This window comes from Cheilinus undulatus, linkage group 5 (assembly GCF_018320785.1).
Source record: "Cheilinus undulatus linkage group 5, ASM1832078v1, whole genome shotgun sequence".
NCBI classification, from domain to species: Eukaryota; Metazoa; Chordata; class Actinopteri; order Labriformes; family Labridae; genus Cheilinus; species Cheilinus undulatus.
Genome location: NC_054869.1, coordinates 27,696,009 through 27,718,883, shown reverse-complemented (window position 1 = coordinate 27,718,883; position 22,875 = coordinate 27,696,009). Strand labels below are relative to the sequence as shown.

The 22,875-nt window shown below is 38.8% G+C and overlaps 1 protein-coding gene across 1 annotated transcript in view; it reads right to left on the bottom strand.

Moving 5' to 3' along the window:
* castor1 (cytosolic arginine sensor for mTORC1 subunit 1) overlaps positions 1 to 22,875 on the bottom strand; it is a 32,737-nt gene that overhangs the window by 6,000 nt on the left and 3,862 nt on the right. Inside the window, exons 2-7 of the mRNA XM_041786581.1 lie at positions 12,737 to 12,807; positions 8,047 to 8,240; positions 7,306 to 7,441; positions 951 to 1,074; positions 510 to 614; positions 68 to 150 (exon numbers count right to left, since the gene is read on the bottom strand). Coding sequence (XP_041642515.1) covers positions 68 to 150; positions 510 to 614; positions 951 to 1,074; positions 7,306 to 7,441; positions 8,047 to 8,240; positions 12,737 to 12,807 — 713 coding nt within the window. The remainder of the gene's footprint in view (positions 1 to 67; positions 151 to 509; positions 615 to 950; positions 1,075 to 7,305; positions 7,442 to 8,046; positions 8,241 to 12,736; positions 12,808 to 22,875) is intronic.

The window sequence follows — 22,875 nt, the reverse complement described above, 5'->3', positions numbered from 1 at the left end:
TGACCTTTACACTGCATTTAGACTCATTTGATATGATCTACTCTGTTTAAAAGCATGATGTCCTTACCAAAGCCCAGAGGTTGTCCTCCTATACGAACCATTCTCCAGAGCTCCCCGGAGGAGCTGGTGAAGAGAAGATCAGCAGGAAACCTGCAGCACAAAGATCAAGAACTTATTTCTACCAAGTAATGAAGTCCAAAGACAAAAAACAAAGACTAATTCAAATACAGACAGGGAAAGATCCACTGACTGCAAGTAAAACCAGACAGGTCAAAACCTGGAAAGCAACAACACAGAAAAATAGAAAAAGAAATCTTTGAAGGTAATGGATCTATGAAGGCTAAAAATAAAATGCTTACACTTAAAAAAGAAAGCAGGAAAGAAAAATGTTGGGTCATATTTCCAAAAGCAGCTCTCAGGTCACTTGCATTATCTTTCAGTAAAAAATGACCAATGCTATATTTTGGGGGGAGATCTGACATGTGTGCATTTCCAAGGTGTACTCTTACTGTCTTTGAGCCTCAGTGTCCATCACCAGTGAGATGTAGCCATCAATGAGGGAGAATGAGAAGAACTTTATATGGTCCAAGTCCTGGTTGGTATCTTCTTTAGGACTACAGTGGAAAAGACAAAGAAGTCCATTTTTATCATATAATTAAAAACACCAGTCAGAAAAAACAGACATAGAATAATCACTTTTAGGTGTTTTGATCATATGCAGTTTACTGGGCCTTATAGTTATACACTGATGCATTGCAAGGTGCAATAATCATTTGAATCATGTGCTGCCACCTTGTGTTTTAGGTAGTTATTACAGTGGAAAGGCAAAGGAATCTTTATTTGTATGATATCACAACATACCAAACAATCAGTGAATTAAATGGTCTTTATAGAATAATAACAGATTTGCAATGAAAACAGTGGTGTAGTGTGAGTTCACAGCAACTCACCTGCTTGAATAAAAAAGCACATCGATGAGTGTTGTGGCGATGGACGGCAGAGTGTCCGGGTCCAGAGACATGACACAAAACTGGTTCTGTGGGATCAGCACTGGGTGAACTGTAGGCTGGGTGGCTAAAGAAGCAACAACACAGTTGTGTTAATAAAAAGGATTGACAAGAGGTCTGTGGTGAAAGTCCTTTAACATTACACCAGTGTAGCATAACCCCTGAATATCATTGGCTCAAAGTAAAGATACTTTAAAAAAAGTACAGAGGAGTTGTGATTTTCTGTATGCAAGAATTTCAGTTTGACTTCTTGCATCTTAACCACTGAGTTGACCATTTGCAAACATTTATAGCCTTATCTTGGTGAACCATGCAGAATAATTTGGTGAGAAAGAGCAAGAACAGAGCTTTAGAACTTAGCTCTTCTGCTAGATGGTTATAAAAGTCTGAAACTGTGTACTCTTCTTAACTTCATGTTTTTTACATTCACATTTTCTTTTGACTTTGGCAAATCAGCACACGCCCAGGAAATACAAAAAACTCAGAGATTATGCTGAACTGATCATGTCCTTGTGTTCTGATCTGACTGAGTTAGTACCCTGAGAAAAATACAGATTCTGATGGATGGATACTACAGCTAATGTTGCAGACAACTGCGGTTCAAACTTCTGCACTATAGACACTCATCTTGCTCACATCACCTGCACATACCTCTTAAGCCTTATACAGTATGTTTGTATCAAGCTTTACCTACACATCACCTACATGTAGAAGTTTCTGCAGTAATGTGGTACGTGTTGAGTTAAAAACACATTTCTTTACATGTTGACTTAGAGCTGACACTGAAGAGATGCAAAGATATGAAAGAACGAGAAAAGGGTGGAAACATTTGGAAGCTTGTTGTGGCCTCATGGTACAGCATGTCCTGTACTTTATGGTTATGTTAAAAATAACTTCCTGTAAAGTATACAGTGAGTCAATGCCGTTTAAATGTGCCTTTATGTGTGATGCTTGGTGCGGAACCAGCCTGTTTACATTGTTCCACTATACAGTGTAATGTCATGTACTGTGCTGTACATGTGCATAACGTAGCTTTGTTTGGAACAAAACATTTCCCTTGTTTTTTTTAGTCTTCATATTGGCTCAAAGGAATACATGTAATCTCACATAATGGCAGCCTTGAACAAAGATTAACTAGTTACTGGGAATCTTATATCTGTAGTTAATTTGCGATGCATATTTAAGGTAATAATCTTTTTTTGTTAAAGAGGATGATATGTATATTTTTTTTCTTTTTGGGGTTACTTTGGGGAAACTTCTTATGAAGACAAAACTATGGCTGTTTTGAGATGCTCATGGATGTGTAGAGGGGGCTGGTATGGTTTAAGCACTTTCTGCATAAGAAAGAAGCGTAAACATATTTAGACAATAAGCTTACAAGCGCTGAATCTGTTAATATGACTTTAAACTCAGCTGTTTGGTGGTATCGAAATCTTACACTGATGACAGCAGAAGAACTAAAAAAGATAAGAGACTTCTGAAGGAACCAAACTCCGACTGTTTCTCAAACACCTAAGTTCAAAACCGTTGCTTTGGCCTAAACTTAATCGCATGAAAAAGTTTCTGGAAAACATCAAGTCATCTCAAAAAATAAAGGCCATTTTTTCAGCTACAAACTTTTGTACATGGATATTTGGTTGTATTTTTCATTACACAGGTGTCATATCTAGGCATCTGAGTGAAAAGTATTTAAATATTAATATTTTGTTAGAAATATGCACAGAGAACGCTCTCTCCAGGTTGAAAAAAACAGCCACAGGAATTGAGTTTTTCTGGCTTTTCTCAAATTAGGCCTTTCAGACTGGCAGGGCTCAGTGCCAGTTCTGGTTCCTAAACCTTTTGAGACGGCCGGCACGTTAAAACAGAGAAAAAACTGGTGCAGAACCAAAAATAGTTGGTTCTTTCTTGGGAACCATGACATCATCAGTGGGTGTATCATATTCAAGGTCGTGAAGACGAGCAGGAAAAGGGAGAAAAAGTGGTCTGCTGAGAAGACAAAATGTTTGGTTGTAATCTGGGCATCAACAGAATTCCAGGTGAAGCTGGAGAGTACACAGCAAATTCCCAGAGTGAAAAAACTGGGAGTTAAACCAAAAAGAGTGAAAGAGTTAGATTTTCAGGGTACATTCACGCACTTAGACTCCAGCTAGTGTTCAGTGATTCTCCTGTGCAGTGTTTAAAAAAGTAGTTCATTCACACAGTGTTGAGAGCAGTGAATCAACAGTTCCTGAGTTCATTCCCAACAGCTTTGTTGCCACGCCTACACTGCCACTTCAAATCTGGGGAGCAAAGTTTTCCCATTATGCATTGTGTGTTTAGATATATTTTAGATGTATTTATATTTGTTTAGATGTTGCTTGTTGTACAGTTATTACTGCTGTGTTTCATTTGCTCATGTTTCTGGTGAATTATTGTTGATTTGATGTTAGATACATCTGCACCATAAGTGACACTGGCCACTGAGTTATACACTTCCCACATGTGGCAATGGCTAGTCCATTCAAAAGGACAATGAGCTGTCTGTCACTTTGCTCCATCCTGATAAGAGCATGACAGCTTAGCCACAATGACCAATGAAAGTTGGCAGATTTTAGTGGCATGGTAGATTTTTTATTTGGTGGTGTGTAAATTGGTCTGAAATATAACCTCTGTACAAAAAAATATATAACACTGTGAAGTATAAACTACAAACACTGAGGAAGGGTTCATGCAACTCAAGATTGGAGTTAATTTTACTCTTAGTAAGAGTAGTATTTTAACTCCCGTAAGAGTTTATTTTAACTCCTGATAAGAGTTAAAAATCAGCTCCCAGAAGAGTTACTTTAACTCGGCTCTAGAGTTTATTCGATGTTTTCACATGTACTCTCAGATTGAGTTGATTGTAACTCACAAAGAGTTTATTCAAGTGACCCGAATTTGCTGTGTAGAACAAGGAGGGGCAAGTTATATGCCGAACTGGCAGAGGAGATAGCGAAGGCTGGGTTCACCTGAACACCAGACCAAATAATTAACTCAAGAAACTGAAGAAGGAATACTGGGAAAGCAAAAGACTTGGGCAAAAGTGGAGCTGGACATGGTTATACATGTCTATCATGTCCTCCCACTTTGGTTCTGCTCTGGTGTGAGCGCAGGCTGGTTTCAGAAAGCACCAAGGTTCTGAGACTCCACAACTGAACCAGGGCCAGAACCAGAACTGTCTGTCTAATTGCACTAACTGAAAACCATCACTGTAAATGAACTCTGATAAATGAGAAAGATTGGGTCTAATGTATTCTGAAGCTTAAAATGTGAAAACATCGCACTCCAACATTTATTATGAGCCTAAATCCAGTGGTCAGTGAGTTAAACCTGAAAATGATGACTCCTCTAAACAAGGTTTAGCTTCGTAACACTAAAAAAAAACAAAAAAACAAACAAACAAACAACCAAAGTTATAGGTGTATTCATCTGCCTGTTCAGGCTCTCTCTATCAAACTGGACAAACAGTGCCATCTTGTGTTATAAACACAAGATGCTATAAACTGACTTCACATACCTTAACTGTGTATTCCAACCATGTGAATGAGTTATGTTAAGAATCTGTTAAGAGGCAGGCAGACTACAGCTGCTGTTGTGACAGAGTGGTCGCTGGCTCTTAGCCTTCAGTAAAAAAAAAAACAAAAAAAAACCCAGTCCCACATTTTATGACTATTCCTCTTTAGTGTCAGCCCAGAGTCAAAGCTCTTCCTCTACACTTACCTTTAGTCAGTTGAGGATGAAAACCATATTGTGCACAGTTTTTATATTGTTTGAATTAAAGCCTTGAATCTCAATGCTACCACTGTTTTCTAATCTACCACCATTCACCCAAACGGGGGCCTGATCCCTCTGTAAAGTGGTAAGCAGGGGTGGAAGGTAACAAATAACCCTATTTTCAAATTACTGTGATTGATTAGTTTTTTGGTTCCTCGTACTTTTGTGTACATTTTGAAAAAGTTTTAACCAGAGTCACTGTACTTTTACTTTAGTACAAAACTCTTGTTCTTTTTCTACTTCTGTTGACAACACAGTATCACAAAGAGAGAGAATTATTCCACACCACATCTAAAAACAGCTGCTTTAGACAGCAAAAACTGGTGTGTTGATTAATCAGGGTTAAACATTTCAGAGTTTATTTTAACTCTTTAAGTGCAGTTTTAACTCCTGTCTGAGATAAATGGTCTTGTTAGAGTAATTTGACAGTGTTGATCCACCAGCGTCAGCTAAACCCTGTAGAGTCAAGCAGGCCCTTGGAACGAGTATTTAGATGTATTTCACATGTTTTGTAGTTGTGTTTGGATGTTGCCTGTTTTACAGTGATTCCTGCTGGGCTTCTTTTGCTCATGTTTCTGTCGGATTATTGTTTTTAATGTGGGACACTATTGCACCATGACTGAAGTTATGCACAGAATTTGAGTTTGTGGTCTGTGACTTGGGGTGCTCCTATAGGACGCACAGTGCATTTGTTTTTAATTGCCCTGCACTGAGATTGACTTACTGCTTTTTTCTTGCCAGAAGAGATGCATCTTGTCACAGATTTTCAAGAGTTACTGAAGCTCTGTCTTATTGTAAAATATTTAACACTTTAAAAATGTAGTTTAACAGTACTGTATGTAGTATGGACAAATACAGACACTTTTAAAGTGATAAAACTAACCCTATATGAGTTTAAATAACACTGTAAATTCTGCTGTGTTTTAATTTATTTTAAAGGTGTGACTTTACCAGAATAACCTGGCTGGAGATCAATTCTATTGTTGTTCTTGCCAATAAGGACAGATCAGACTCTACTGCACATCTACTCAGTACTTAAAGTAAACTTTAGATTAGGTACTTGATTGTTGATAGGGCATGCCTTTTACCCTTTTCAAACCACGTTTTTATTAAAACCAGTTTGTTAACATACTAACTATTGTCGTCTGCAGGAGTCTTCACTGTTGTTACACAGTCATAGCTCATGATAAGCCTGCCTTGGCAGGTTACAACAACATGGATAATTGTCAAATCTTAAACAGCAGCATAGACTGTATATTATTGTGGCTGATGGGGGCAGGGGGTAAAGGAGAGCGAGTCCGTCTTATCCCCACTCCAGCACCATCTGTGAAGAAATGCATTCCTTGAAATTCCAGCGTAAATGTGCCTTAGCTCAAGCTTAAGGGTTACACTTACTCTTAAATAGCGGTTCCGAGTCTCTGCAGAGTACAGTTTGGTTAAGGCATGCATTACTCCTATAGTGTCTCTTCACTTCACATGAAGAACCTGAAGGTGCTGCTGGAGGAACTTATCTTCAACCTTATCCATGAGGTTAACCCTTTACCTACTGACCAAGCGCAGATGCTGTGTTTTATATGTCCGGAGTATTATTACCATAACTCTGTCAAAGTTTGTCCGATCAGAAAAATTCTAACGGTGTTGGAAAGCTGAGAACTGTGTGCATGCGCACATATATGGTTCATTATGATACCCGCAACCATATGACATGGGCATTCATAGCAATACACCATAGCAAAACACCAGAAGTATCGCAAGACCGCTACATGGATTCTCAACACTGTAACTTCACGAAAGTTTGCGCAATCTAAAAAATTCCAATGCTGACAGAGAGCTGAGAATCTGTGCTTTCCGGCAATATATGATGTGTGGTATTACGGTAATGTCGAACAGCACCGCAAAAACAGCAGCTTTGGCAGAAGTAGAGTGAGAAAAGGAGAGTGAAGGAAGAGAGTAAAAGGAGAGCGAGCGAGAGTGTTTTTATTTTTTTTTTTAAATAGCATTAGATAGTGGCATTTGTGCGTGTCAGTCATATGCAATAACAATATGTAACTTGAATGTGGAGAATGCATTTTTCCACCTTTATTTGCACTAATTTTTGCCTATGTATATAGTTATCTTTGCACTGTGTTTCGCACACCCAGAGTCCTAGACTCCAAAAATGACTGGTGATTGTTCTAAAGATGTGTAGGTTCACATTTCAAATGTCAAATCAAAACTTCATGAGCAATAACAAAATTTCTTCTCATAAAAGCCATGAAGAACATATCCGTTTTTGTGTTTTTCTTCTTTTAAACTGCTGACAATTCCATATAATGTGCAATAATCATTAACCAGATGTTGAAAAGTCAAGTTCAAGTACTCCTAGGAAAAGGAACCAAAGCTCTCAGACTTAGGGCATTTCTTGACTATTTTATAACCATAATAACAAAATATGTCCAAATCACCATTTTTAGACTCAGTAGATAAAGGGTTAAAGGATTCATACTGAATGTGATGTGACCTTTACCTTCTTTGCCGTTCTTCTGCAGGCCATTCGAGACATCCTGACAGTGCATAGGGACTGACTCTCCTCCCACCTCCTTGTAGATGTTGAACTCCTCCTCCAGAGTGCTGATGACAACAGAGAGGTCTTTCTCTCTCACCTGCATAACATACATGTGGAACATAAATATTGATGGTAAAACACACTGTGAAACATGTTACCTCCTTGACATCATGATGTCTGTGTATGTATAGTCTATAAATAGATCATCAGCCACATAAAGCCAGCATGCCATGCTGTTTAAGGAAAACTTGCAGGCTCACTTAGAGATACTGCTAAAGCTCCTGGAGTAAGTGGACCATTAAAATATTTGCTGACACAAACGTCTGTCGAGGTGTTACCTATTTTTGCCCTCTTAACACTTTCACATGTAATACATCAACTAACTTTTCGTTGCTCTCAGCTCTGTCATGAATTAATTTCTTAGCTGCAAAATTTGTCAAGCTGACAAAACGCAGACACCATGCCTTCTTTTGTCTGGTAGAGCTCTGTAGGTATAAGGCTTCACCACAAGATAAGACGTCTGGAGGTTTTCAGCATTTAAAGTTTGAAAACCTGACCCAGACATTGATAAATTATACAACAGAGAACAGCTTAGAGTGCCTCTTTCATTTTAACAAGATACTAGAGAGTGCTGTTTAACTGGAGAGAACACAAGTGGAGCTAAAGCTCAAAAAAGAACTAAGCATAAAGTAGGAGACTCACCAGGATGAAGTCAGTCTGATAGGTTGAGAGCATGAAAACAGACACGTGCTGCTGGGCCAAGGGAGCGATGACCGACTTGGCGATCTTTGTAACACCGACTGCCTGTGAACTGCTGGAGGCGTTTCCATTGGAGACGACGTTGAGGGGCAGCCAAATGGAGCTTTCAACCTTAAGATGCTCTGAGGGCCGAAGCTCTACATAGAGTCAAGAGGAGAAGAGTTAGTCTGTGAGTCAGTGGGGATGCTAATGGTATTCATCACTCAATGCTGAATTTCTTGAGAGAAGTGGTCCATTTACTAACTTACTAGATGACAAAAAAAAAAAAACCAATACTGTCGACTTTTTTCTTTCAAATAGTAAAAAAAAAAATCACTTAACAAGACAATGCACACTTGGATTGAGTTGCTGGCTTTGACTCGGCTAATCCAGAACATTCAGCTTGTTGTCTCTAAACCATTTGTGTGTAGCTTTCACTGTATACTTCAGGTCATTGTCTTGCTGGGAAATAAATCTTCTCCCAAGCCCTGGTTCTCTTGCAGACTGAATACGATTGTCCTCCAGGATTTCCCTGTATTTTGCCACATTCATTTTACCCTCTACCTTTACAAGCCTTGCAGGGCCGGCTGCTGAGAAGCATCCCCACAGCATGATGCTGCTACCACTGTGTTTCACAGTAGGGATGGTGTGTTTCTGGTGATGCGCAGCGTTTGATGTCCTGAACTTCAAGGGATGCTAAGTGCTTTGTTGTTTTTTATTGTATCCATATCCTGACTTACACTTTTCAATAACCTTTTCACTGAGTTGCTTTGAATGTTCTTTTGTCTTCATGGTGTAATGTTAGCCAGGAATGCTAATTAACCCGTGACTGGACCTTCCAGACACAGGTTTCTTAATACCACAATCATTTCCAACACATTCACTGCACTCAGGTGATCCCCATTTTACCAACTGTGAGACTAGTAGCACCAATTGGCTGGACCTCTGCTGAATTATGTCAGTCACTATGAAGGGGGTCAATATTTATGCAGTCACTTACATTACATAACATTTTGTTTAATTGATATTACCCTATAGAAAATTGTTTTCACTTTGACATTAAAGAGGGTTCTTTTTGGCTTTTTTTTTGTCAGAATTGATTTATAAAATCAATAAAATGATAAAACATCTGAGGGGGTGAAAACTTTTTATAGGTACTTCAAAAATAAATAAATATTGAAACCTCATAGCAAAAGCCTCCTTTTTCAGGTGAGTGTTTAAGAGCATGTGAGGTTGCTGGTGGTCTTTCATGTTTGTGATGCTTGAGGCTTCATTAAGTAACAGTTTTCTGCTCAGTGCAAATGTACACTTACTTCCTCTCCCCCACCTACTGTCGCTTCCTTCACCATGGAGACCTAAAACAACCCTGCTATTTATACCGCACAGTGACTCAAGTCAAACGTGGCACCTTCACCAACTCAACATATTCGGGTGTACAGTGTGACCACTATATGTCTGTGTTTAGACCTGCAGCTTGACTAGATGGTAAAGAAGGGTCAAAAGTCCTCTAGGGTGACCCCTCGGATGCAGCTGGATCAACATTAGTCTCTAAGCCAAAAGGGAAAAGTAGGTTCAAATTTCACTCTTTGTCCCAAAATAAGACACTACTAAGAGCTGGCAGCTACCTGGGAAACAGATGTCTATGCAGGAAGTAAACAAGAAGCTGAAAAAAAAGAGATATAGGGTTGATAGCTAGGGGAGATATGCAGCCAAACTTTTTGTGTGTCTTTAAAATAACTTTTAATAACAGAGTAAGGAATATGCAAAATCTACAGTCTTTTTGGTTATGATTTCATCACTATTCAAGGAAGTCAAATTTCTACAAAATGATTTCTCTATTTTGCAGCAAATACTCATTTTTCTTTTTCTTTACTCCCCTTGATGGCACCACAGTTCTCGTTGGTATAATTTGTCACAGACGGCCCCTTGTGGCTCCACTACACCAGCTTTCACCTCTTAAAATAGACACTCAGTCAGGAGGAAAGCAGCAGAGACAGGGAGAGAAACGGAGCACCCAGAGGCGAAATATGCCTTTAACAAGTACATCTGTGTAAATGGACCAGAGAAACAAGGGTGAGTTTTAAAGTAGACTGTCCTGACAGTGTTAGAGGGAAATGTTGAAAAAAAATGGGAAAATGAGTAGGGTCTGAAAAGTTATTCTTATTGAGAAATCATGAAATATCAAGCATTACCTAAAAAACTGTGCCATTTTGTGTGCTGTGATTTGCTTCCTAGATATTTAATTTGGTAGACTTTCTATCTTTGAAATTTGAATTACTTTTCTGTCAATGTGCACACAGCTCTTGAGACATATTTATTTGGGGTTTAAAGCAAATACAATCTTGATGTTGCACTTTTTAAACAGCTCAATAAAATGACAGCAGTGGTCTAATGATTATTAAAGGTAAATAATTTAGTGCAATTTCCATTGAAAAACCTCCTAAACTCAAAAGAGCAAGTAAACATCAGAGTATGGTGGTCTGTCCCTGTGCGGCTTGGATGCTTTCAGTTGGGCTGTACTATTATAAGAAAACAGAGGAAACTTGTTTTCCATATTTGCTCTTGTTTTGGGTCAATAGACAGCAGCAACGGCTAAACTACACAGGGATTATTTGTCATAATGCTGTCTGTGATGCTTCAACAGTGAAGGAGAGGAAACTAGCCCAACGATGCTGACTCTAGTTCTTGGAACAAAACTCACTTGGTGTTTTCAAATGTTCACATTTTCAGTGAAAAGAGCTAACATAAGAAGTTAAGCTTGGGCTGGTCACTAGTTTGTAGTTAAAACACATAAACCTTACTTTATTGGAGGTGGTGAGACTTATTTTTCTTCTACAGTCTTCCACAGCTTTATTCTCTAGATCAAATGGACTTTTATACACTCCTTTAACCTTGTGAGGGCTGTACAGGGAAAAGGCAGGAAGGAAGGAACATGAAACTGGTGAAATAATAAAAGTCTATGGTGTGGCCACAGACGACACCACATACTAGTTCCTTAAAACTGTGTTTTACTGTATGTGGTGTTTTCACACACAGGGATACAAAGTTTGTCTCACTACTGGTAGCTTTTTAGGCTGAAAGAGGCCCGTATAGATAATGAACTCACACAGCAGACAAGGGGTCCAAAAATATGACATCAATTCAATACTTTGTAAGACCTTTCTAGACACTCTTTAAACATTCAAAGACTATCCCATCTTCAATTTCTAAACCATTAAAATAACAACACAGTTACTTGTTGTTGTGTTTTGTTTTGATAGAAAGACAAAAATGTGACAACCACAAAAATGCCAGTGGTATTTCCTATTGCAATATGAAAATTAGGCTCTCTTGGAGAATTCTGAGATTAGACCATGACAAAAACAGAACCAATTTACATGCCTTGTACAGCAGTTAAAGCTGAAGAGTACAACAGCAAACCTTTTGGTTGAAAAAAAAGTATAATTGCCCATTTCAGGATACTTATAATATTCTTTAATTCTGATTTTTAAGCATTTTAAAGCCTGCAACCTCTTTAGATAGCTCAAAAAAATTTAAGACCTTATAGTCTTGCATTTAAGACTTTGTAATACTTTTCAAAAGCCCTAATTTGAGTAAACTGATTCATCAACTTTCCTTCTTTCTGCTTCTGATTTTATCAGTGTCGTTCTCTTGTCATTGATGTCTACTCTGCTTTCCTTATTGGCATAGGACAAGCAGGAACTTGTGCTGTTCTTGCTTAACACCTTCTACATAGGCTTGTGTCCTTGCTGGGATCCTAGAACAGCCACACTGCCGATTATAAATAGCAGCTAAAGTGCTAATTAATTAAAAAAAAAAAAAAAAAAAAAAAAAAAGGTCCTGACTGAAATACAAAAACTATCTCTGCTTTTGTAGATTTTCATCCTAGCAGATGTGTAAGTGAAGGGACTCGCCACTACTGTAGATATATCAGTATGTTAACGACACCAAAGCTAAACTCTGACTGGGACTCTTTAGATCACAGGGATTAAAACAATTTCCTGGCTACTGTACAAAGGTCCAACATCACAAAAACTTACGGTAAAGTATAAATGAACATCTCACTTTTTCATGTATGTGAACCTGCATTAATTCGAGGAGGTGGAGAAATAAAATACTCGGTGCAGCAGCTCCACACAGCAGTCAATGGTAACTGCTACTGTCCTAAGTTCTTTTTGCCCTCCAGGTCTCCATTTGTGGCTGAAAGCTTTGAATAGGTCTTACTCCAAACATTTTTTCTTTGTCTGTCATACTTCACAACCCCAGTTTGAGATACCTAGAAAACTTTGATCAAGATCTTAGACATATACAACTGTTTTCATGAGATAAGTAGCACTCTAAATGAGAAACAAAATGATCCTTTAGTGTAAAAGTGGTGGAGTTCTCCCTTTTAGTTTCAAATATCAAATTAGCTTCCCTAAACTGTTTGGTTGATGTTAAACAGTGAAAGTCTTGCATCATTTTCTGTCACAAGAAAATCATGAGCACAAATACTATCTATTTTGGATTGTATCAGCCAAACACCACACAAAAAGAGTAGTATATACAGCACTGTAAATAAATCACAGGTCAGTATAGTGTAGAGGCACTGGAGTAATCAGAGTGCAAGAGGACTTTCAATGTCTCTAAAAGTGATGAAAGATGTGCGTTTCACCTTTGAATCCTTCCTCGTCAAGGACCACAGTGTAGTTCTCTGGTGTCTCAGTCAAACTGAAAAACTTGCATCTGAAACAAGACAGAAAGTCCAGATGGAGAGAGCATATGGTTAGAAAATGGAGAAGACATAAGAGGAAGGAGATAAGGGTGGAGAAAGGGAGGGGATGAACAGTTTTGTTCATCTGCAAACAACAAAAAGAGGTTCAGATTTCCATAATAACTGATACCAGGAACCTTGTAAATGGATTTCTATGAAATTTGTTCCAGTTTCAGGACTGACTGTCACTCAATTAGCACAAGCACAAGCTCAGTATTATGCTAGCACCGCTCCTTTGTCTAAAGCAAATGGTGGGGAACGCACCAAACTGGGGCAATTTTTCAGTTTGTAAATGCTGCATTCAAAACGACAGACTATGGGAAATATGAGGATATGTTAGTTTCTGAATGCCATGGATTACATACTCTTTTGCTTACAAAAATAACTACAGAACTATTTTAATTTTGACTCAAAACACCCAGGTCTGTATTTTCCAGCTTTTAGATGTCCTACATATCTTTGAAAGTTACCTCTGCTGCTGTCTTGCACCTACTTCTAAAAAAAGACTTTGGTTTAATATTTGAAAGGTTTGGGCCATTTTGCCAACAATACAGCCCACTGGGGTTAAAAATTCACCCAAAAATAGAGAGGGACAAAGACTAAAAGGCGTCATGTTGATGCTTTTTGGGCTCTCTGACTTCCTTCACACAAGACACCAAACCATAATTTACCTCAACTACAATTCACTCAACTTCCTCTCCCTGCTCTGATATTTGTGTCCTCATCAGGTTTGGGGCCTTAAACATTTGCTTGCAAAGGCTGTTGCTTGGTTTGGCAATGATGTTTAGTTCTAGTGTTTCTTTTGTGGAGACAGGGGAAAAAGAAGTTGGCCCCTTTGGTTTGACAGGAGTTCAAATTGAGTTGAACATAGTGGAAAACATTAGCTCTGATTACACTCTAAACTGTTTGTGACCAGGAGAAATTCCTTTTACTTTCATGTCAAAAGAAATATTTTTGGCAAGTGTGATGGCAAGAAACAAAGAGACTTAGTTAGACTTGAATCAGAGGGTGAGCAGAAGGTCAACAGAAGTGATGACAGTGTAACTTGGGAGCTGGACTTGCCCCTGATTTTTTTTCATCAGTGGCTACTTCATGAGAACTAGTGGTCAATCTCAACTGGCCAGTTCAGGCTAGAGGCTTTCACTTTAAGCTTTCAATAACCTTTAAATTGAAGCTTCTGAGGGTGTCGGTGTTTAGCTGGGGGGTCTATGTTGCTATTTGTGTTGAGTGTCCTTGCTGGGATAGAATTGAGGCTGGAGTTCCCAGTTCACTTCTGACACTATTGAGAACACATTTTTACAGATGTTCATACACTGCTCAAAAACATTAGGGCAACACATAATCATCACAAAGTAACTCCAAGTCAATCACACTTCTAGGATATCAACCTGTCCAGTTTGGAAGTGACAAACTGGACAAAGGAGAGGCAATTAGCAATGCAATCCCTTTAAAGGAATGCTTTTGCAGGTGGTGGCCAAAGACCATTTCCCTCTCCTTATCCTTTCTCAATGATTTTTGGCTACTTTTGCATTTTTCCAGTGACCTCACCACTAGTGGTAGCATGAGGCGGTATCTGCAATCCACAGAAGTTGCTCAGGTAGAGCAGCTCATCCAGGATGGCACATCCATATGCACCATGGCACGGTTTGCTGTGTCTCCCAGTTCACTGTCAAGAGCGTGGAGGAGATACCAGGAGACAGGCCAGTACACCAGGAGACATGGAGGGAGCATAGGAAGATAACAACCCAGCAGCAGGGCTGCTATCTGTTTCTTTGTGCAAGGAGGAACAGGAGGAGCACTGCCAGAGCGCTACAAAATGACATCCAGCAGGCCACTGATGTGCATGTTTCTGCTCAAATGGTCAGAAACAGACTCCATAAGAGTGGTATGAGGGCCCGATGTCCACAAGTGGGGCCTGTGCTCACAGCCCAGCACTGTACAACCCGACTGCCAGGATTGGCAGATTTGACATTGGCGCCCTGAGAGTCTGGAGACGCAGTGGAGAAAGTTCTGCTGCCTGCAACATCCTCCAGCATAACTGGCTTGGTGGTGGGTTAGTGATGGTCTGGGGAGGCATGTCCTATGTGCTAGCCAGAGGTGCCCTGACTGCCATCAGATACCGGAATGAGGTCCTCAGACCAACTGGAATATTACATTCATCGAGATCCCGGATGCGTTATTTAAGTGTCCACCTATTTCCCCAGTGTGTATTTGTAATCCTGAAGATTTGTTGAAAATTTTAGGACAGCCCACCCTGAAATTTCCTAAAGTTGTATTTGTATTAGTCCACCACTGTGAGAAGTTTATCTTGTTGGATGGGAGGCGGAATCAGGAGGCAGGACATGACATAAGAAGATGATAAACTATTATCTTAGACATTGATATCAGTCCTGATTTTTCAAAATCAGTGCATCTTCGGTGTTTTCACATATGACTGACTTTTCCTGCTAGCGTTTAAGGTAAAATTCAAGGAGTCAAGATGAGGTGATTTGTGAATGCTGCATGAAATATTCAAGAAAATTCCCCATGAGCCAATGAGCGCCACACAGTGTGAAAGTCTGTATCATTCTCTTTTCTGCTTGCCAGCATTCTCTATTCTGTGAATTTGTCCAATCACAAGAAAGGAAAAAAAAAGTCAAATGTCTCTCTTTTGTTGCATTTTCCTCCATCATGGATTCTACAGTGTCCCCCCACCTGGTTTCAGGGTCAGGCTGCCTTGAATGTTTCTTTTAATTTTCAGGAGTACATGTGTGAAAACAGCTTTAGCTAGTAAGGCTCTTGATTTTCAGCAGAAAAAAAGGATATGGGCATTTTCCACTGAGATGACCTCTCTTTGTTCCCTCTGAATCTTCACAGAAAGGAAACAGCACATATTCCTGTTTTCTCAAAATGTCCCCCTGGAGATACACCTTCCTCTTCCTCCGCTTATCAGTCAGCTGAGGCTTTTACAGTACAGGCCTGAGTGAGACTGCCAGACTCCTGACTCAGCAAAAAGTAATCCCTGCCATGAGATGAGACAATCACCCTGCAGAGACAAAGAGATTGAGGCAGAACACTGTAACGCTATCAGCTGTGCAGGCAAACTCAGCTGGCTCATTGTGTTATAATATCCCACTCATTTCCTGTTGACCCTACACCTTTTCTAGCTTGCAGTTTCCTACAAGTAGTGGAAGCCAGTTATTTGTTTGAAAGGGAGAATGATCAAAAACACAGCTTTATGACATGTGGTGTGTTTTTGGAGAACTCCAGAACATGCTGATTTTACAGCCTATATGGCTCTCAAGCAAACTAAGAGAGCTCCATCTCTGATACAAGCACACTTGTTAGGTTTTCCCCATTAGTAAAGTACAATAGTACAGACAGGACAGATACAAAACATTTCAAATGACTGAATGAACTCAAACATTTCACTATTCTATTCAAAATGGACATACAGTTTTACCTGGGGGAGAGGGCTCTGCTCAAAAGATGCTCCCTGGGTTAGTCTAGCGCTATTCTTCAGGGAGCACACGGCTAGAACCCCCAATATGGGTGGATACATTAATGACAATGTGTACTGAATGCAATAGAGTTAATGCAAAAGCAATCGATACATAGTAACAAGAATCCCAATATGAGGGTGCAACAAGCTTTATGCTATAAAGGAGGAGGCTGGGGTGGAGGTTAAGCTTTGCCAGCAGCAACAGCAGCATGGTGCATCAGCATTATTACAAGCTGAGATTATTGAGAAATAAGTCATACAGTCCCCTCCAAAAGTATTGGAACAGCAAGGCCAATTCCTTTATTTTTGCTGTGCACTAAAAACATTTGGGTTTGACATCAAAACATTAATCTGAGATAAGAGATCAACATTTCAGCTTTTATTTCCAGGAATTTACATCTGGATCTGATACACCTCTTTGAAGGTATCACTCTTTGTTTAAACCCAACCACTTTTTTTTTTACATTATTTTTTTTATCAATTTTCATGCTTCCCACCACAGAGTAAATAGCCTTTTTCTGAACAGTACAATAGCATAACATAACAATATAGCACAATCTAAACTCTTCCATAGAGGTGTCGAATGACACACATCATCACATTGCTTAATCACCACATCGTGTTTCGGCGATAAAAGTCTTTCGCCCGAAAACCGAAAATGCACTTTCGAGCCATTTTTGGCTGAAAATTTTCGGTGGCCAAATTTTTGGTGCATCCCTAATATAGAGAAGAAGCCACTGTTTTTTCCAGTGTTTTAAAACTAACTTCTTATAAACCAAGGTAGACAACAAAATCTGCCATCTTAATGGATAATGATTTGCCTCAGCATTCTGGAATAAGCAGAGTGTAGCTGAGTAGTGAATTTGTTTTTTACATATATAGGTATGTCTCAAAAAATTAGAATATCATGAAAAAGTTCGATATTTTTTGTCACTCTTTTCTGAAAGTGAAACCTATATATTATATAGACTCATTACACATAGAGTGAAATATTTCATGAAATGTTGATGATTATGGCTTACAGATAAGAAAACCCAAAATTCAGTATCTCAAAAAATTAGAATATTCCATAAGATCAATAAAAAAAGGATATTTTAAACAGAAATGTCAGGCTTCTGAAAAGTATGTTCATTTCTATGCCTTCAGCACTTGGTTGAGCCTCCTTTTCATGAATTACTGCATCAATGCAGCGTGGCATGGAGGCGATCAGCCTGTGGCACTGCTCAGGTGCTCAGCAGATGCCATGACAGCCCAAATCATCACTGACTGTGAAAACTTCACACTGGACTTCAAGCAATGTGGATTCAAGGTCCCAGAATCTGGAGGAAGAGTGGAGAGGCACAGAATCCACGTTCTGAAGCTCTATAAATGAAAGAACGTTTTCATTTTCAATTATGTCTGAGAGGTACTGAACACCGTTTTTTCTCCAGCTGTCCCAGCTAAGTTCCCTGTTTTGGAGTTTTATTGATGGATTATTCCAGATCTTTGTTTTCTTGTGTATGTAAGTTCCAATGCTAGTACTTTCAATTTTCTGCCATGATTTTAAGGTGCTGTTTATAACAAAGTTGGGTCCTTTAGTTTATGTTTTGTAAACAGAGAAGTAAATAAGCTGTGAGGTTTTAATTGGTCACTTTCTATGCCTATTCAAGGGTCTTCTTTGGCATCATTAATTATTCCATTAATGTAAAATGTCTGTGAGGCACAGTAATACAATTCTAAGTTTGGGAATTTGAGACCTCCTTCTGTTATCTTGTTTTGGAGATTTCTGCTTAATTCATTTGCTTTATTTGACCAGACAAAGGAAGAAAGTAAAGTACTGATTCACGTGAAAAACTGTTTTGGAGGAATGAGTGGTAAAGTTTGAAAAATGAAGAGGAATTTGGTTAACCATATCGTTTTAAACAAGTTTATTGTCCCAATTAAGTTAACAGGCAAGTCCATCCACATATCAAGACTACATTTTAATTCATTGATCAATAACTTGACATTAGCTTTGTATAGCATTGTTTTATCAAAAATTATGATGCAACCCAAATACTTTATCTTTTTTTTCCAGTGAAAATGCTCAAAATCTTTTGAGATACTACAATGTTCGTTCATTTGCATTAGTTCTGTTTTTTCAATGTTCGTCTAATAGCCGGATATTTTCAATTTCTTTTAACTTTGGGAGAGATTTCCTTACATATAACATTAAATCATACGCGAATAGACTCAGTGTACATTCTCCTTTACTTACCTTTACACCTGTAATTTCCTGTGTCTGTCTAATTTTCTGGCTAAGGGTTCGATTGCCAGGGCAAATAATAAAGGGGATAAAGGGCAACCCTGTCTCATTCCTCGTTGTAAACCAAATATCTTTGAGAGAGTTTCATTAACATAAACCCAGGCAGTAGGTGATTTATATATTGTCTTTATCATTGCCATTATTTCTTCTGGGAATCCATACATTTCTAATACTTTGAAAAGGTAAGCCCACTCTGAACGGTCAAAAGCTTTCTCTGCATCAACCGCCATCAGTGCCAGATCTAGTTTTTGCTTCTGGGTGCCTTCTCTAAGGGAAAACTGTTGATTGCCTTTTTAAATTATAACACTTTTATGTTTTTTCTTAGCTCCTCTTTTTGTTAATTAGTTAGAACTTTCAAGTTGAGTGATTTTAAGAAGGGTTCAGGGTCAACATGTGTCTTAACAGATTTGTATAAGTTCCTTGTATAAGTTGATAAAAAAAACACCCATTTTTTCATGTGAGCAAAAGTATTGGAACATGTGACTAACAGGTGTGTTTTGTTGCCCAGGTGTGCCCTATCACACTGATTATTAAAAAAATAAACAGTGCTGAATGTCTACGCTCAGTTTCAGATTTTGGTTTTGCCTGTGCAGACTGTATTTATATTCAGAGGCGTAACCAATATGAAAACCAGAGAGCTGTCTATGGGTGAAAAGAACAAGCAATTTTGAAGCTGAAAGAAGATGGAAAATCAATCAGAGCTGTTGCACAAACATTGGCCATAGCCGGTACAACCATTAGAAATGTCCTGAAGAAGAAAGAAGCCACTGGTGTACTCAGTTACAGTTGTGAATGGGTAGACCAAGGAAAACAGCATCAGTTTACGACAGAAACATTGTAAGAGTCATGAAGAAAGACCCTAAAACAACCGTTAGTGACATCAGCAACAACCCCCAGAGGGCAGGAGTGAAGCTATCACCATCTACTGTTCACAGAAGACTTCATGAACAAAAGTACAGAGGCTACCCCAAACAAACTACTCAGTAGCTAGAAGAACAGGAAGGTCAGGCTGGGGTTTGCCAAAAAGTACAGAGAAGAGCCTCAAACATTCTGGGACCGAGTTTTATGGACTGATGAGACAAAGAGGAACCTTTACCTAAGTGATGGAAAGGCTAAAGTTTAGAGAAAGAAAGGATCTGCTCATGATCTCAAACATACAAGCTCATCTGTGAAACACAGTGGAGATAATGTCATGGCTTGGGCTGCATGGCCTCTTTTGGGATGGGCTCATTAAGCTACACTGATGATGTAACACATGATTGCTGCAGAAATGAACTCAGAAGTCGACAGAAACATTTTATCTGCCAAATTAAGGAAAGATGCAACAAAAGTGATTGGAGATCCCTCATCATGCAGCAAGATAATGACCCAAAACACACTACCAAAAGAACAAAGGAGTTCATGAGGGGTAAAAAGTGGAAGGTTTTAGACTGGCCAAGTCCATCACCAGACTTAAACCCTATAGAGCATGCATTTTACCAGCTAAAGAGGAGACTGAACGGAGAAACCCCCTAAAACAAACAACTGAAAGGGGTTGTGGTGAAAGTCTGGAAAAGCATCACAAAAGAAGAATGTAAATTTCGGTGATGTCAATGGGTCACAGGCTTGATGCAGTTACTGCAAGCAAAGGATCTGAAACTAAATATTATGTCTTATTCACTTTAACCGATTTTAAGTCCATCTGCCACTTTTGGAAATTTGGTTTTCCATTTCAAATTAAGCTATCTTCTAGTTTGTTAATTAGATCCAGATATAAATACCTGGAAATAAAAGCTGAAATGTTGACCTATGGTCTCATATTAATCCTTTTGTGTCAAACCCAAATGTTGTTATTCTACAGTGAAAATAAAGGAATTGGCCCCACTGTTCCAGTACTTTTGGAGGGGACTGTATCTATGGACCGCTGTTTTGAGAGAAAGAGCTGCGAGCTGGGAGGCGATAATTATGATCAGATGGCTGTCAGCTGATCATGGCAGGCATATGACTACTGTGTCCTGCATGAACTAGCGCTGAACTTCATAAGCCTTATTACAGAATACAAACTGGCACACTGGAGAGTTAGTTGCCTGATATTTTCAATCACTTGAGCTTTTTAAGGGATGGTCAATGATTTTCAAATATTCAAAGAGTTAACTTATCAAAAAATGTAAAGATTTAAGGTGACTTTAATCTAAATTCAGACTATATTCTTTCCATTAATCTCACCAGAAGGCAGCTGTACGACACCTATAAGCTGTTTTACAAACTGCCATTAACTAATAAAAGTAGAATGCAGTCATTTCTAGTAACACACCTGCCCTCGACATGAGCAAGCGACAGCAATGATAGTGACTCAGTTACATCAATTCCTCTTACGATATCCTGTCGGCCTATGAGCAACGCAGCGCGTTGAGAGGAAAATAAGAAGAGTGTACCATTTTTCCCCTGTTCCTCTTTTCCTCTCTATTGCTCACATAGTGACAGCCAAACAACAAGGAAACAGGTAGATAACAAGATGGAATACTTCCTTGATTTCATGCAGAGCTTGTTAGCTTGTTTTAAAAAGTGCTGTGCATTAATAATATCCAAATCCATGTTTGAAATGATTTGTGCTCTGACTTGTGTCAACATGGAGAGGAAACTGTATAACTATGTTTTGGGATCTCTAACTGGAAAATCTGAGTGCTAACATTATTTCTTATATTTAGTTTATTTTTATGCTTCAGTGTGTTATCTTGACTTTAGAAAATGGTGCTTATTTCATGAAAACCATTTTAACAACTGATACTTTGTGCATTATTGTAAAATTTCACATTCCAGCCAGAAATAAATCCCCATCATTCACAATGGCTTATGGTGCCTGAAAGCTGTGCTCTGACATTACAGATAAAAGGTCAACTTTTCAAAAGGCGTTCACTAATATTTTTTAACCATTTTTAGTTTTTGAGTTCATCTACTGTAAAAATATGACCATTTAGCACCATCCCCTGACCTGGAGGGCATACTTTTGGGGTGTTAGGCTTCTCCTATGACCTGATGAATCCTGACTGTATGATGATGAACTCTGACCTCTTTAAGCCTTTCTGCCTCATGATTTTTTTAATTGGTTAGCTACACAAACTATTTCTAACATCCATCTAATGTTGAAATTGATGTTATCAAGGGAAATAACTAGTTTAAGTTAAGATTAGCAATGCTAAATCTGTTAACCCACTAACTCCAATTTCTATAATGAGTCAGCAAGTATAATTTTCCTTCATCCCTGCTTTCTTCATCACATGAAACTGTTACTTTTGTCTTAATCAGTAAAGTTGTGGACCTCATGTGAAAGGAAGTTGAAGTTCTATCCGTGTTTTTTTAACATATGCACTTTTAAAAATTTCTGAGGTCAACAACAGGCTGCCCTGAAGCAACTGCGTTCCTTTCCACAAATGAGTAGAAAAACAAAACTGGAGAGCAGAAAGGCAATTGAAGCAGCCTCATTACATGCTCAAAGATCGCATTAATTCACCTCTGCCTTCACGTTAGCAACAGAAAGACTGGAGTTAGAGTGAATAACTTAGCCATTTGCAATCAAACATCCAGCTCACAGGAACAATTTGGGGAGCTTTATGCATGTGTGAGAGTAGCTCTAATGTCTCCCCACAACAAAGCTTTCTGCAGCTTCCTATCATACAAGTCTTTACATCAAAAAAAAAAAAGAAAAAAAAAGAAAAACAAACAAGCAGTGAACAATGAACACCAGAAGGAAGGTCACTATGAAATCAGCTGGATTATATTCAAACAAAACTAACTTGTCTGACTTGTTGTCCTTGCAGGAAATCAAACTGTGGATTTGAATGGAATGGCAGTGCTAGAAGGGGAAAAGACAGCAAACTTTGGTTTTGTTATACAAATTAAGACTGGGGATCAAATATTCTCTGTTAAGAATGATATGACCTAGCTTGAGAGAGAAGTTCAGACTCCTAGCTTTGCTCTGTAGACTTGGCCAGTCCACTAGTGTCACGTTGATGTGATGCAGAAGGGCAGTTGTTCTCAGACACAGTTTCTGACATCTGCTGACACAGTAAAGAAAGTCTGAAAGCAGTTGAACCATTCACTATGAATGAAAGCTGTCAGGGTTTCATGGATGATTTGTAGAAATGTCTTCAAAAGATGCCAGTAGAACATGAGATAAGACAAAGAAAGCAGAGTTACTTCTTTACGTAAGAGGCTTACACAAAATTCATACTGGCATCACGTCATAGACAAACAATAACCCAAATGTGTCGATGAGAGTATTTACTTGGTAGGACA